This window comes from Chaetodon trifascialis, chromosome 15 (assembly GCF_039877785.1).
Source record: "Chaetodon trifascialis isolate fChaTrf1 chromosome 15, fChaTrf1.hap1, whole genome shotgun sequence".
Classification (NCBI taxonomy): domain Eukaryota; kingdom Metazoa; phylum Chordata; class Actinopteri; order Chaetodontiformes; family Chaetodontidae; genus Chaetodon; species Chaetodon trifascialis.
Window position 1 is genome coordinate 14851568 of NC_092070.1, and position 16336 is coordinate 14867903.

Here is a 16336-nt window from a genome sequence, read left to right on the forward strand (position 1 = left end):
ATTAATCCATAAGTAATAGTAATATAATGATATATAACTCACAGAGGGACGATGTTTGACTCTTTAATTATATTTTGCTAGTTAATTTAGGCTATTGTTTATCTCTAATAATGTATCATAGCCCATATTACAAAGTCTTAATCTGTAAATGGTCACTTTAGCTATTAAATAAATAAAGTGGAGTAAAAAGTATAATATTTCTGTCTGAAATGTAATGATAAAGAAAAAAAGAAACTGCCTAAAAATTGTGCTGGTAAGACTGCTGTGACCACACTTAATGAGGCAGGGATGGCGTCTGTGCAGCTGACAGCAGTGAGCTGGACTTTGCTTTTGTTTTATGGCTCTGAGCTGCTGATATGTTGACGCACAGTGATCACTTTGTTCGCTCGGGTCTGCAGTCGCGTCAGCCTGTGCAATCCGACTGGACCCGGGGGGGGGGAGCGAAAGAAAGTGACAGATTTGTTTTGACCTGTTCTTTTGAGATATGTCGAGGTACCACAAGGCAGCGATTGATGGATACTTGGACCTCTTGAAGGAGGCCACGAGGAAGGACCTGAACGCAACGGATGAGGATGGCATGACCCCCACCATACTGGCTGCTTTCCATGGACATGTCGATGCTCTTCAGCTCATATGCAGCAGAGAGTAAGCAGAATACACTCCTCTATATGACCTGTGCTTCATCTTAAATGCCACATACTGAAATAACATGTTACCACAGCAAGCTTTGTGTCCATGATTGTTAGTTTAGTGCTCTGAAGTTTGTTGAAATGTTTTGACGTCCCAGAGAAAGTATACCAAGCCTGACAGATCAGTTTGCCTCTGTTGTTATAATATAGAAATACACGTCAATCTAAATTCTACTGTAAGGTATGACGTCTAAGGCTCTAAACTAAAGCTAAACTAAAATCACCTCCACCACTAGAACCATTTAGTGTTCACTGAGCAAAGACTTCATCTTTTGACAGTACCTGTTGGTGTTCACATGTCATTCACTCTACAATAATGAGTTAAAACCTCACTCCACTCTTTAGACCGCTCTCTCCCATGAGCGGAGCCAAGTGTTTAATCAGCCGAAGCCATCCTATAAAACAAAAGAGTCCTTTATCTATCCCCACCACCCCCTCCGCCATCTCTCATTCAGCACAACAAAAGGCAAATCTAGCACAGCATTCTTACTGAAAAGTGAGTTTCAGAAAAGACGTTTGGAGGATATTTAGTGGGGCGTAATGCGTGTTTCACCTACGTGGCCAGAATCAAGTGAAGCATTTCCACTTTTGTCATTTCCAGCATGAGCTGGGATTCATGACTAGTTGTCGCAAGAAGACAAAGACTTTTATGACTCTGTCAATGAGGCACAGCCCTGGAGGACTTTAAATCTTAATAGTTTACCAATTACCTGCAGCCCTGTCTGGTATTACGTTGTCATATATTGTGATCACATTTGAAAGGTTTTATGTTATATTCACAGGAATGGCCAGACATTTTGGGAAATGCTCTTAATTTGCTCTCGTGTTGAGAGTTAGATGAGAGAATTGATCATGTTGGTCAGCTAATATGAAGCATGAGCCAGCGACCAGTTAGCTTAGCTTAGCATGAGGAATGGAAACAAATTTTAACTTCAAGCAAAATACTCCTTCAGCTATAGGACATTCTTGAGGACAAACCCTTTTGGAGTGGATAGAATTATTGTAAGGTATCGACTCATGATAGAGAGTGGCATAAGCTCTTTACTTTAAATCAAATCTTTCTTTTCTGCCATGCAGAGGAGACCCCAATAAGAGCGACATCTGGGGAAACACACCGTTGCATCATGCTGCAGCCAACGGCCACATGCACATCCTCAGTTTTCTGGTCAACTTTGGTGCCAACGTTTTTGCACTGGACAATGAATTCCACACAGCCATGGACGTGGCTGCTTCTCGTGACCGCATGGACTGCGTGCGCTTCCTAGATGACGCCGCGTCGCAGCAGACCAACCAAAACGCCAGGAGGGTCGCCAATCTGAAGAAGGAGGCCATCAAAGACGCACAGAAACGTGTGAAACTCTGTGAGAGGGTGAAGAAGAAACACCAGGACAAGATGGATAAAAGGCAGCAGAAAGCAAGCGTTAATGGGTCTGTTTCAGAGTCCAGCATGGCTTCAGCTTTCTCAAACGGTGGTACCATGACCAGCGTCAATGAGCAGTTCTCCAAGCTCATTGCTGCTGATAAATCTGGCTCCCTCACAGCCAGGCTTAAAGGCTCACTCCAGAAGCTTGGGAAGAAAGATAAAGGCACACTGCAGAAATCAGGAAGTGATGGGAATGTTGTTTTCCTCAAACAGGACAGAGCATCTGAGAAGCCAGAGTTTCTGGATGTCTTCAATGAGCAGGATGAGTCAGCGCTAAATGAGGAAGGAATAGCAGACTTCGGACATGATAACAACGATGAAGAACCCGGTCGTGTCAAACAGTCCATCTTCAACCGGCCCGGTCTTGGAGGTCTAATTTTCATGAAGAAGATGGGACTGGACTCAGAGGACCTCCCCAGTGGGAACAACGAAAGTCTGGGCTACCTTGTTCAGAACGAGCTGTCTGAAGATGCTGCTGGCTTTGTGGGGAGTGGTGACGCTGATCTGCCCTGGGACCAGGATGACCTGGGACTGGATGATGATGAAGATGAGGAAACCTCTCCTTTAGATGTATTCTTGTCTGCCATCTCCTTGACAGAGTTTTCTCTTGCATTCAGCAGAGAACAGCTGGACCTGGACGTGCTAATGCTGTGCTCTGATGAAGACCTGAAAGGCATTCGCATGCAGCTGGGACCCAGGAAGAAGATCTTGGAAGCTGTCGCTCGCAGAAAGAACGCACTGGAGTCCCCCGGCATCATGACGGACAGCTGCTTGTGATCAAGAAAGCATGAACATAATCCTGTTTGAAACTTAAAGTGAGCCTTTATCTTGATGATTCAGACAACAATTTAAAGTGATCGACCTTTCCCTCTCTGGAGACACAGTAACATAGCGCAGTGCTCTGTTTATAGAGTAAAATCCATATTATAATAACTACAGCATAGCACGAGTGTCAGGACTTCCAGTACCAACAAAACCCTTCATAAATCTGGCTGCAAAAATAAAAAAAGGACAGACACATGGCCAGCAACTCAATCTTACTGCAAAGCATTGATTATTTTTCTCCATTCATAACAGGGTGATTGGCTAATTTGGTTGTGCTCTTGTATGTTCTATGTTAAATAAATAAAACATGCAAAATAATGTCTCCCATTTAATATTCTCTGATGCATGTTGTGTACATGTGTGTATGTATGTGTCCACATCATGGGGACATAAATCTGGTCTGGTCACCTTCTGTCTGGCAGCAAAAAGGTCTGCCCCCATCATGGAGACCATGACGAAGTGAAGAAAAGATAAACAAATAAAGAAATGATTTCACCAATTAGACAGCACATGCACAGCATAACAAACTGTGAAACCACATTCGGATCTTATTTTAAGTACAGTCAAAAAGCACGACATGGTGATCCGGCAGCTCTGCATTGATTGTCGTCAGTGTGATGGTCAGAAATGTATTGTGAAGTCAAAGGTCAAAAATTCAAACACACCTGGCAGCTGTTTTAGACAGAAGACTGCAATGAAACTCTGTATGCACTGCCTGCCCAGTGCCAAACAAAGTTAACTACTAGCTGAGGGAAATGTCATGATGGTGATTGTGGCTCATGAGAAGGCAATAACCAATGATATACACATGGATGAGTTTTTTTTACTTCAGTATTTCCATTTTCTGCCATTTTATACCTCTACTGAGCCACTACATGTTAGAGGAAAATATTGTAGGCCTACTTTTAACTCCACTACATTTATCTGACAACTTTAGTTACTTGTTACTGATCAGATTCATATGAATAAAAAGAACATAATCAACAAATAAATGATCAGAATCAGAATCAGAAATACTTTATTGATCCCCGATGGGAAATTGTTTATGATGTATTACCAACAGTACATAAAATCATTGGGATGATTTTTTCATTGAACAACATCAAAGTACACACTGATGCACTGACAATTATAAGAAAATATATACTATCAATTAAATGATGCATTCTGCATAATGTATAGTTTTACTTTTGGTACTTTAAGTATATTTCGGTGCTAATATTTCTGTACGTTTATTTGCGGTTCTTTTACTTGTAGCAGAGTACTTGTACACGGTTGTTATTCAGAGCACTTCTTCCACCACAGGCTGGACATTGGCGGCCATTGACTCCCACTCATCTAAATAAAAGCAACGCGGGGCCTGGAACGAAGCCGGAAGTACTTGGTGGTTATATATCTTGACCTAAACGGCAGAGGTGGGCGGAGCTTCCGGTGAGGGGCGTTAAATGCTGCTCATTAGGGTTTGACGTTAGACTGTATGCGGGGGGAGCGTGCTCGGACTGTCTGTCACGATTATGTCTTACAGGTAATATATGTCACCGTAATATGAGCTGAACGTCCACTCTCACCTGTCTGTACGTGGTTTGTGTTCACCTGAAAGCGACTGAGTAGCTCGACCGGGCAGAGAATTGCTCGTTTGCGCCGCCAAGCTGCTACATGGGAGCTTAGCCTCATTAGTGGGCTAATAGACAATCTCAGCTCGTCTCTCCGCCTTGTTGTTTCCCCCGCGACTTTTACAAATTCCTCTTAAATTGCAGCTTATAAGAGCTAACTTCCCGAGAGCTACTCGACCAGCTTCTATTTAATATCTGAATGGAGCATCTGCCGTCAAAGTGTCCTTAACTATCTTGTCTGTTTTGCCTCCACTGACCTCCCAGGCTTGCCTAGCAAAGTGAGACATGGCTGAAATCATTGCCGTCAACGCCGGGTTGCCTTTGCCGTCCACTCTCAACGTCACCTTCCCGGTCCAGGAGGAGCCCGGCACCGCTGCCGCCGCTCCGCCGGCCCCTCTGAGCAGTGAGGACTACCTGTTTGTGGAGGCCAGACACCCCAACACTGTCCTGCAGGGCCTGAACAGCCTACGGCTCAACAACGCCTTCTGTGATGTGACCCTGTGCTGTGGAGGACTGGAGTTCCCCTGCCATCGCATTGTGCTCGCCTCCTTCAGCTCTTACTTCCAGGTAAACCTTTGACAGACCCAGGGAGTCCAGGTGTTCATCAGGTGTAGAAAAGGAACTGATTCCCCTCTCGTCCCCTCAGGTGATGTTTTCCACTGACCTGATCGAGTCCAAACAGGAGCGGGTAGCCATTAATGGAGTTGAGCCTCAGATGATTGGCATGCTGGTGAGCTACGCCTACACGTCCGAGGTGTACATCTCTAAAGCAAACGTGCAGGTAGAGTCTCACCTTTTTCTTCTGCGCCGCCACTTTCCCCTAAAGAGTGTGTTTGCCGACAGCTGTTTTCATGTGACGCAGGCCCTGCTGGCAGCAGCCAACCTGCTGGACGTGATGGCCGTCCGAGAGGCCTGTTGTCGCTTCATGGAGCGCCAGATGGATGACATGAACTGTGTGGGGATTCACTGCTTTGCTGAGGCCCATTCTTGTAAGGTGCTGGAGAAACGCAGCATGGACTACATTCTTGAGCACTTCAACAGCGTTCATCAGCAGGTGAGAGGCTGATGGAGCCCTTTGGTGTCATTATATATGACACTGCAGAGAGATGCCGCCTAATGAGGAATATGGGGAAAATCTTCTACAGTATAGGTAACATTGTTTGAATTGTACCTTTCTTGAAAACGAGATTGAGACACAATTTATAGCTTTAAAAACAAATGTTGATGTCTGCTTTGGGCTAATTTGGCCCCATGTGACAACTCCAATGGCCGTTGTTTACATGTGGTCTCAGGCGACTCCAGCAGCAGCCCTTACACGACCAGGAGCACCACTGACCCAAAGGGGTGTCAGTGATCCTGATAACGACTCAACAGAGGTTAAATACTTTGGGGACCAGTCAGTTAGCGCTTAAGCCTCTTGGATGACCGGTCTTTAAGTTTCTACAACCAAGACCGTTTGCCCAGAATTCAGCCTCCTCGCATAACCATGACCTTAATGACATCATTAACACTAGTGAATACAATGCTGCCTGTGCACACGTCAGCAGCACAGCACCAGGATAACTGAACCTGGCAGCGCTGACGGTTTCATATGTGAAAGGGGGCTTAACAAAGATAATCTTACCTGCCTGTCAGCACGTAAACCTGCAAGTGATTAACTTCTGTTTCTGCTTGGAAACCAGGCTGAGCTAAGGTTGTCATTTACACCTCTCTGTCTTTCTTTTTACCCGTCAGGAGGAGTTCCTGTCGCTGTGTGTGGACAAACTGACAGAAATCCTCGCCAGCGACTTCCTCAATGTGCCTAAAGAGGAGATGGTGTTTGAGGCGGCGATGCTGTGGTTGAACAAATGTCCCTCTCGCAAACAGAGCTTTGAAAAGGTCAGGCTTTACTGGAGTTTACACAAGAGCGGGTGTGTCTTTCTGCAGCCTGTACACAGCTCTCTTACTCATCCTCGTGCTGTGGTCCAAAGCATGTCCCATATAAGTGCACATGTTCGGGGGTTGCCGGTGCAGCGTAAAAGATCCCCTGACACAGCAGCTGCTAGTCCTTAAAAGCAGCTATAAATCAAGAATTGCATCCCACCTCTGTCAGAAGGTGTAAAAGGAGCCTTCTCTTACCTCCCACTGCTGCACTGTTGTTATATTTTGTCCATTTCGTGTGGTATTTGCAGGCTAACCATCCCCGATTTACATCACCTCTAAATCATTTCCAAACATTTGCACCCACAGAGGCCCATGCAGTAATCCATCTGTGCACATGATCGGTATTGGACACTTGACTTGTGGGAGTGGGAGTTCATTCCCTCCTTCCATTTGTCCCTCACAGGTCCTTGAGCACGTGCGGCTGCCTCTTATCAGCCCGTACTACCTCCACGATGTGATCGAGTCCCTGGACGTGGTGAAGGAGAACCAGGCCTGTCAGAGGCTCATCTCCGAGGCCAAGGACTACCTGCTGCTAAAAGACCGCCGTGGAGAGCTCTACTGCCCCAGAGCAAGGCCACGCAGGTCCACAGGTGAACACGCTCGCACCTGCACGTTCAAGTGAGCTGAGAGCCAATCACGTGCTGTTTCATTTTGGGTAGAGGTCACAGGTTCCAGCTCATTAAATGGGATTCATTATTTTGCATCTGCATCTGAAAACGTCGACTTGTGGACCTCCGACCTTTCGTGGGGAAAAAAAAGATCAACTGATTATTAGAAAAACCAGTCAACAGATTAATCGATAAGGAAAAGAATCATTAGTTGCAGCTACCTACTCTCTATCCAAAGGCCAGCGTGTTTCAGCTCACTCCTCTCTCTTCCTCTCCTCCTGCTGCCATGGCAACAGGGACAGCTGAAGTGATAGTGACAGTTGGCGGGGAGGATGACAAGGTGGTGCTGCGCAGCGTCGAGAGCTTCGATCCTGTGACCAATCAGTGGAAGAATCTGGCCTGCCTGCCCTTCGCTGTGAGCAAGCACGGGCTGGTGGTGTCAGGTGAGATTCAGGGTAAAGCTGGATGACGGTACACCTATAGTCTCAGTCAGTTCTGACACGTGTGACATGTTTCTGTCCACCCTCCCCCTCTGTCTCCACAGACTCCACTCTGTATTTGGTGGGAGGAGAGTTTCCCGACGGCTCGGCCAGCAGGGAGATGTGGCGCTATGACCCTTGCTTCGACTCCTGGTTCGAGATGGCTCCCATGAATGTAGCTCGCGCCGAGTTAGGTCAGGCAAAAAAAGCGCTGCCATGGTTTGGCTTTGCACTCTCATACCTGGTGCCTACGTTATCCACAATGCACATGGACAGTTGCCAAGCTAACCTTCCTCACTTGACTCCTCAGGCCTGGTGATGCTGGACGGCTTCGTGTATGCAGTGGGAGGGTGGGAGGGGCGCTCTCGGTTGGACTCGGTGGAGTGCTACAACCCTCACACCAACACCTGGCAGTTCACCGAGTCTGTCAAGATGGCCGTCACAAGTCCTGCTGTGGTGGCCTTGGACGGACTGCTCTATGTTACTGGTAGGAAACACACATGCAGGTTTGTCTGGAGGGTTGTGCTTTTTATCGAAGGTATTTCGATTCACAGATTTTACAGCTGTGGCTGGATATTGAGCTCTGGGTATTATTTTATGAGTCTGGACAGACATGTATGTAAACTGCGGCATGAGGCTGTAATTCTCATTTTATTTTGCTTCTCGTGTGTTCACTCTGTCCTGGTAGGTGGAGCAGTGCTGGAGGACGGTGACGGCACAGACCTCACGCAGGTCTACAACCCTAAAACCTCTGTCTGGACCGAGGTCGCCCCCATGCAGATCGCCCGCTCTGGTTCAGCTGCTTGTACGCTCAAAGGAAAGCTTTACGTTATCGGTATGTCAGGCCACAACACACGAACTCAGCAGCCTCTCCAGTGACGCCAAGCAAGATTTGTTCCGCTGACTGATCAATCTCTCACAGGTGGATGGCATGCCTCGACGGAGAACACAGATAAGGTGGAGTGTTACAACCCCAAGACCAACCAGTGGACCATGTGCGCCCCCATGAAAGAACGACGCTACCGGCCCGGTGCTGCTGTGGTGGACGGGAAGATCTACGTCCTGGGAGGAGAAGAAGGCTGGGACAGGTGAGAGGCACCTGTGAATCTACTTTTCCAGGAGCCATTTTCAGGAAATTACTCCAGGATATGAACTTAGTCCCCGACTCCCAAAAAGCCTCTGCTCTGTGGCTTCACGACATCCCGGGAACTACTGAGGCACCACAGTAGTTCGAGGGACAGACATTTCTTGCAACAAGCGAGTTTGATTGAGAGAAGTGAGTACACGAGAGAAAATAACTTTCTGCTATATGATTCAGTGCAGTTATGTAACCCAGCAAAGCAGAAATAAACAACATAAAGCACTCGTCAGTTTTCCATTTTCAGTCTCTGTCCACCTCTGCGTAGATCTTCTTTTGCAGTCAAACGTCAAGATTCATACGAAGCGCCGAATGCTTAACGGTGTTCAAATGCAGCACAGACGGCATTAATTAAAGACATTTTCGCTGCCTTTCTTTGTAAAACATTTGTTGAATTTACAACTGTTTCATGCTGACCACTGTTTACGTGCAGATATCACGACACCATTGAGAGGTACTGTGACGAGACGGACACGTGGGAGATCGTCGGGGAGATGCCCACCAGTCGCAGCTGGCTCAGCTGCGTGTCTCTCCAGCTGAGGAAGGACATTCAAATTCAGACGCCAAATGACAACTGAGCGAGGGCGTCGGGGGAGGAAATGTTTCAGGGTTATTTTCGCCCTCACTGGGAGCCGGTGCACTACGAAGCTCAGAGCTGCGGAGAACAGTCAACTGAGGAGAGACGCCAGGTTTGGGCGCAGCTGTGTTTGAGCTGTTACTGATGGCGAAAGGTAGTCTGGTTTTTAAATTGACTGCTGCGTAGTGAGTCTCACTCTCTGCTTTTGCGCGTGGTGACAAAGGAAACGACGCAAACGAATCTCAAGCGATGGACGGGCTGATTGGCGTCTCAGTCAGCAGTCTGAACTCTATGATGTGAACATGGTTAGGATAATGTTTTAATGTCCGAGCACCTGAAATCTGTGAAATTTTTCCCAGCCAACATATTGTATTTTTCTATCATGATTGTGTGATGTATTTATGGGGGTGTGACTAGCTGTGAGAAGTATATTTAAAAAAAAAAACTAGTAAACAAAAGATGCTCTATGGGCCAAAGAATCGCATTGTCAATACTTTTAAAGGTTACCTGTGAAGATGTCTATACGTGAGCAGTGTTTTTGTATTTAAACTTTGTAAGGTCTGAATGATTGTCTTTACTACCTGTAATATGTTGAGTATATTTTTGTAATGTAGTGTGCGCCATGCATTTTAGTGAATTTTAAATGGGTTCTAATAAAGATGTTTAATTCTTTAATGTGAATGCTGGTGTTTTTCTTTTTTTTCTAGTTTCACAATAGACCTTCAAACAACAAACATGCACGAATGACCAGAAAAATAGAAACATGTTTAATTGGTGTTTGTTGTGTGTTCAGTTTTCCACCTTCAATAAATTAATTTTTGTTAAATCTTAGTAAGCCAAGTCTTTTAAAACGTATATTTAAAGGTCTCAGATTTATTGGCAGTGATCTACAGGTGGCAGTAATGTGCCAGCTGAAGCAGGGAAGGAAACTACTCTCAAGCAAGCATGTATGTAAACAATGCAGGATTAAACACTGGAAAAAAGGAGCACAAGGTTACACACAATGAGTTTTGGTAACAATGCAAACAGATTTGTGTTTACAAGAACTCACGTTTGCACAAAAGGTGCATCAGCCTTCAAGATCTGTTGTATTGTGGAAGCCCTGGGGAGCAGCCTGAGGTCAGTGAGGGGCCTCCCTGCACTTACATACACTGAGAGTCTTTTCCTGCTATAAATAAATCACTGAATGCCAGTGCAAGCATAGCCCACCACGCTGAGCCAACCGTGTCATCATCTGTTTTACATGCAGTGTGACATCATCTAGAGAGACCATGATGTACACCGTAGACTGCTTGAGAGATCACCTGTAAGTGCTGCCTTCCTGTAATGTTTACTTCAGGTCAACATCAGGTCATGTGTATGTTTCAGTGTGTCTTAACTGTTTTTATCTGTGCATCCAGAGATTCATAAATGGAGTATTTGGTCAACGTGACCACAGCTCAGGAGTTCCGGACACAATCTGTTTGTATTTAGTAAATTTACATTTTAAAATTTGAATTCTGTAATTATTTTTTAGTATTCCCTAATTCGGACATTTAATATCTCATCGTTGTGACTTAAATTGTTATACTTGTAGAGAGCGCCGTAAAGCTTATCTTGATATCCTCAATCATCTTTGATTCTGTTGCATGCTGCAGTGGATTGTGGGTAAGACGTTAGCCCGCCGCTGTGTCTGTCTTTCTTTACCGGGTGAAGGAGAGTCTGGAGTCATGAGAGGAATCAAGTCTCTGAACAATCTCCCCGTGAGTCCTGTAGTTTTCTCCCTGCTTTATCTGAGCTGTGTCACCGACAGGACTAAACTCTGCTTGTCGTGGTTTTCGATCCGTTCCAGAGGAGAAGCTGCATTCCGCTGTCGTTAGCCTGACGGCTAGTTAGCTTGCTAGGTGGCTCGCCAATGCAGGTTTAGCTCATCTAACGTTAACGTCAGGCTAGCTTGCTTTGCTTGACAGTATGGTTAAGTAACACCTTCTCCCTGAAACTTTCACATGTAGCTGCTGAGTGAAGAATGAAACTAAAATAGGCTGTGTAGTCGCTTGTTGTGGCTTCTTGTATTTCTCTGCTCAGCTGGATGCAACCTGAAGGTCATCTCCGAATCTCAGTTTTTGGATCACGGTGCCCTGAAACGAACCTGACCTACTGATATTTTACTCAAACGCAGTTTCTTACAGTAACTGCTGACTTTGTTGACAGGACACAGGCAGTGTGTTTGTCACCTATATGTATTAAATCTGCACGGTTCACTTTAGGACACCTTCCTCTAACTCAACCCACTACATGACAGCTTGCCAGTGTCGGCTGTTTTGACACTCCATACACGGAAATGATCGTAGAGTGCCTACACTTAAAGTTAAGCGATTATATGTTGATTGATGTGATTATGAATTATTTTTTGACATTTTACTGTTAATCGTCATGGGGTTAAGATTTATCTAATCTAACGTCAGCCTGGTTTTGAGGAGCTTGAGTCTGTGGTAGAAAGGATGTCCTTCAAGCAGCTATTTAACTAGAGCATAATGTTTGCACCACTTAAAGCTGCACTGCTTCCACACAGAAACACCGTCGGGTTGAGTCACGAGCCGTAGAAGTACATCAACACTTGCCCTCATTGCCCTTTGCCACCAGTGCACTCAGAGGAAAAGCTGACCAGATGCTAAAATAAATAACCTTTTGTGTCACCGCTTCCCCACAGAAACGTTGCTATGCTGCTGCCAGGAGGAGTGGGACTCTGATTGAACCCCTCACAGGCGGCAAACCGTCCCCAGCTGCTTCTCTCCCTCCCCAAAATGTCCAGGTATGTCCTGCTCTCATCAGCATGCAGTCAATCAACCTGTAAAACATTTATTTGTCTGCCTTGACATAGCTATTAATAGCTGCATTTCAATAGAAATTATAAAAAGATGTATACTTGTTTACACCTCAAGTCACAAATATCTTTGCTGCTTCAGGTGTCCAAGCTTCCAAACGGTCTGGTGATAGCGTCACTGGAGAACTACTCCCCTTTGTCCAGCGTTGGCGTGTTTGTGAAAGCAGGGAGCCGCTATGAGACCGTGGAAAACCAGGGCGTCTCGCATGTGCTGCGACTGGCAGCAAACCTGGTAATTGGTGAACATGTGATCCTACCTTCAAGAAAACTGGAAACCCGTTCTTTAAAAGCCAAATTGATAATGCACAGGAGGGTCCTCGCTTAGCTGCTTACTGTGACATAATGTAGCTTTTTAAAGCTGAACCACAGCCCTCCTCCTGTCTTATCTTTTTTGAAACACTTGTTCTTTTGTAGACTACTAAAGGTGCATCGGCCTTCAAGATCTGTCGCGCTGTGGAAGCTCTGGGGAGCAGCTTGAGGTCAGTGAGGGGCCTCCCTGTACTTAAACACACTGACAGTCTTTTCCTGCTATAAATAAATCGGTGAATGCCAGTGCAAGCATAGCCCACCACGCTGAACCAACTGTGTCATCATCTGTTTTACATGCAGTGTGACATCATCAAGAGAGACCATGATGTACACCGTAGACTGCTTGAGAGAACACCTGTAAGTGCTGCTGTCCTTTAATGTTTACTTCAGGTCAACATCAGGTCATGTTTATGTTTCAGTGTGTCTTAACTGTTTCTATCTGTGCATCCAGAGATTCATTAATGGAGTATTTGGTCAACGTGACCACAGCTCAGGAGTTCCGGCCGTGGGAGGTGGAAGAACTGACGTCCAGGGTGAAGATGGACAAGGCTCTGGCTCAACAGTGTCCTCAGATAGGTTAGTACCAGAAACCTGGAGCTGAACAGAAATGCGTCACATCTTTGAAAGTTTCACAGTGTCATTTGTGGAGCCTGCTTTCTGTAAATTGGGGTGTTTGCTGTTTTCTCTTGCAGGTGTAATTGAGAAGTTGCATGAAGCGGCTTACAAAAATGCCCTGTCCAACTCTCTGTACTGCCCTGACTACATGGTCGGTCACGTCTCCTCTAAACAGGTATGGATGTGTGTCTTTGTTCTGTTTCTCCACATTCTGTATGACAGGAGTTCATCGTTTGGTCTTGGAAGTCACTCTTTGTTAGTCTGTACATAACTCTCACGCTCCTCTCCTCTTCCTTACCCTCCCTCGTAGCTGCAGTCTTTTGTTGAGGACAATTTCACCACGGGCAGAATGGCTCTTGTAGGACTAGGTGAGAGTCTACCAGCTCTGTCCAATCTGACTGTACTGCTTTGTCACAGCTGTTCTCCTCTCTCATTGGGCTTTGCTTATCAAACTATTTTGGAAGTTCTTGTGCCGGGGGTTTGCAGTGTTTTCCAGCTCATGAAGGTGTTCGTCTTCAGCTGTATGTTAACGCCAGTCTTGTGTTATTTATGTGTCCAGGTGTAAAGCACTCTGTCCTGAGGCAGGTGGGCGAGGGGCTCCTGAGTGCCCGCAGTGGTGTTGGAGCACCTGCGGCTAAGGCTGTGTACCGTGGAGGTAAAACCTGTATTTAGTAACGCCATGACGCTCTCTGAGATTTATTACTGCACTGTTGTCATGATGCTATTTTGTGTGCGGACATAAAGGTCAGGCTTAGGTAAGTAGTGGTTATGTTTAGGGTTAACATGTGTCCAGTTAATGAATGTAAGGCTGTGTTTTGACTTGTAAGGTGGTGGAAACATGAGTGTGTGTGCTTCTGTGTTTGTTTGTAGGTGAGCTGCGAGTGCAGAACAATGACAGCTTGGTCCACTCACTGATTGTCAGCGAGGGGGGTGTGACGGGTAGCGCAGAGGCTAATGCCTTCAGCGTGTTGCAAAGGATCCTGGGAGCTGGGCCACATGTAAAGAGGGGCTCCAACATCACCAGCAAAATGAGCCAGGGTATTGCCAAAGCTACCACACAGCCCTTTGATGTAAGTAGAAAAAAAATAAAAAGGAAAGAAACAGTTTTTTGGCATTGTTTTTTATTCTGGGATATTGTGTTGCATTATCTATGAATACAGTGAGTTTGCCTCCTAATGACAGATGACCTCTGGCTGCCTTTCAGGCCACAGCCTTCAATGCCTCGTACTCTGACTCCGGCCTGTTTGGCGTCTATACCATTGCACAAGCCGACTCTGCGGGAGAGGTGATTGTCAAACTCGCTTAATGCAAGACCATCCTCACCAAAAAGGCTCAAAAATGGACATTTCACTGATCTCGTGCTTGCTTGCTTGCTGCCTCTGTGTAGGTGATCAAAGCTGCCATTGCTCAAGTGAGAGGTGTGGCTGAGGGAAATGTATCAGAGGCTGACGTCACGAGAGCAAAGTGAGAACACTGAGTAGCACATATGTTTGGAGTGCTGTTCTACTTGAGCTGCTGTGCTGAAAGACGATTTCTGTTATGTCTCCTCTGCGCAGGACCCAGGTGAAAACAGACTACCTGATGTCAATTGAGAGCTCTGAGAGCTTGTTGGAGGAGATCGGTGCTCAGGCTCTGACCGCTGCAACATACCAGCCCGCTGACTCTGTCATCCAGGCTATAGATGCTGTCACCCACGGCGATGTGGTCAAGGTGAGTGCCTTCATTGTTAACATGGCAATGCTGTGCGACAATCTTGAATCATCACACGTTCAGCTTTGGTCACACCATCACAATGGAGCAGTTGAACGACCCTCTGTCCTTTCTTCACAGGCTGCGAAAAAGTTTCTAGATGGCAAAAAGACCATGGCAGCTAGTGGACACCTCAAGAACACACCGTTTGTGGATGAAGTATGAAAAAAAGTATAAGAATTGGTGATTTTAACTTGGGCATGATGTGCCTGGCTGCTTAAGAAGGAAGGAGGACCTCGAAGCCACAGCTTTCTGCAACGATTCATTTCACGTCAGCAATCATTTGTAGTCTGTCCTGCAGTAAGTGTAAGCATCTCAACAGGAGCCGGAGAATCATAATGCAATTTTTCTTTTCTTTTTTTTGTTTCTTGTCAATGTTACTGTATATGTATGTAAATTAACAACAGTAATAAAGTCTGGTTGTCGCTTGAATTTGTGTCTTGGAATGAAAACAGAGTTACTGTGTGTAGGTTTTAATCAGGACTGTGCGGCTCCTCGGGCAGCAGCTATTTTTTAGCACTTTTTAAGACATATTGTTCCCTCCATCAGCCAATAGGGGGACCCAAAAGCACAAACATGACGAGTAGGATTGACATTTGTCTTTAATCCAATGTTGAACATCCTAAATTTAGGCTCAAGCAAGCCTGTTTTGGCTTGTGGGATAAGAATTTGGGTCATTTACTTGAGTAAATGTTGCAATGCCAGCAAAATATACATGAAGAATCAAAAGTACTCCTCATGTTTAGGCTCCTGTAAGTGTGATATAGTGATGGATCATTATTACTGACTCATTAAGCAGAATTTAAATATTGCTGCTAGTTGAGGTGGATCTATTTTTAACTACTTTAGTACAATCATAATAAGGCATTATGTATTATAAACTGATATGTTTTGTATGTAATAATCTGCAGAGTGGCTTGTAACCTGTACATGTACCTTGATACCATCAGGTTCCCCTCAAACTTCACTTTTTATCCAGTTACAGGGCACTCCCATACCACATTGTCTGTCTTACACTCACCACTAGTGATTATTTTCAGTACTTCAGGCTATAAACTAATTATTGGATCAATTGTTAAACAATAAAATGTCAAAATGCATTAAATTCTTACATTTTAGAAGCTGGAACAAAGGAACAAAGTTGTTGCTTGATATATTAACTGATGATCAAAATAGTTTTTCTGAATAAGCGATTATTTTATGAATAATATTAAGTCTAGTTCAGCCTGACAGCTTTATTTAGGAATACGCTTCATGTCATCACTCTGATGTTAAAGCAACAAAGGTCTCACTTAAGATTAGATTTTGACACAGACAAGGCCTGAGAATTGGCTACAGGAGCTGCCTTTTTGTTTAGATTCTAGTTAAATGGTGCAAATTCCCCAAAAAGAAATTAATCGGATAACTAAACGGTTGACACGTGGTCCATTATTATTTACATTATTCTGGATGATAACGGTGGAGGTGTATCATTAGAGTCGTGTCTGTTACACTGGTGCCAACCCTCAAGTAATAGCAACAAACA

At 45.2% G+C, this 16336-nt stretch overlaps 3 protein-coding genes across 3 annotated transcripts; all 3 read left to right on the plus strand.

Annotated features, from left to right (window-relative positions):
• The first annotated feature begins 270 nt into the window (after positions 1-270).
• Positions 271-3248, plus strand: anks4b (ankyrin repeat and sterile alpha motif domain containing 4B). The gene is made up of 2 exons (XM_070981610.1): positions 271-645; positions 1767-3248. The coding sequence occupies exons 1-2, from the start codon at positions 485-487 to the stop codon at positions 2887-2889; spliced, it is 1284 nt and encodes a 427-aa protein (XP_070837711.1). The 5' UTR covers positions 271-484; the 3' UTR covers positions 2890-3248.
• A 1132-nt stretch (positions 3249-4380) lies between these two features.
• LOC139344118 (kelch-like protein 20) lies at positions 4381-9956 on the plus strand. Its single transcript, XM_070982062.1, has 12 exons — positions 4381-4462; positions 4815-5117; positions 5197-5331; positions 5413-5604; positions 6285-6428; positions 6877-7063; positions 7378-7524; positions 7626-7754; positions 7871-8047; positions 8249-8395; positions 8483-8648; positions 9132-9956. The coding sequence occupies exons 2-12, from the start codon at positions 4836-4838 to the stop codon at positions 9274-9276; spliced, it is 1851 nt and encodes a 616-aa protein (XP_070838163.1). The 5' UTR covers positions 4381-4462; positions 4815-4835; the 3' UTR covers positions 9277-9956.
• A 948-nt stretch (positions 9957-10904) lies between these two features.
• Positions 10905-15243, plus strand: uqcrc2a (ubiquinol-cytochrome c reductase core protein 2a). Its single transcript, XM_070980852.1, has 14 exons — positions 10905-11017; positions 11965-12066; positions 12221-12370; positions 12553-12617; positions 12748-12804; positions 12899-13023; positions 13140-13237; positions 13373-13430; positions 13622-13717; positions 13933-14132; positions 14267-14347; positions 14450-14526; positions 14619-14772; positions 14893-15243. The coding sequence occupies exons 1-14, from the start codon at positions 10985-10987 to the stop codon at positions 14974-14976; spliced, it is 1380 nt and encodes a 459-aa protein (XP_070836953.1). The 5' UTR covers positions 10905-10984; the 3' UTR covers positions 14977-15243.
• Positions 15244-16336: the final 1093 nt, after the last annotated feature.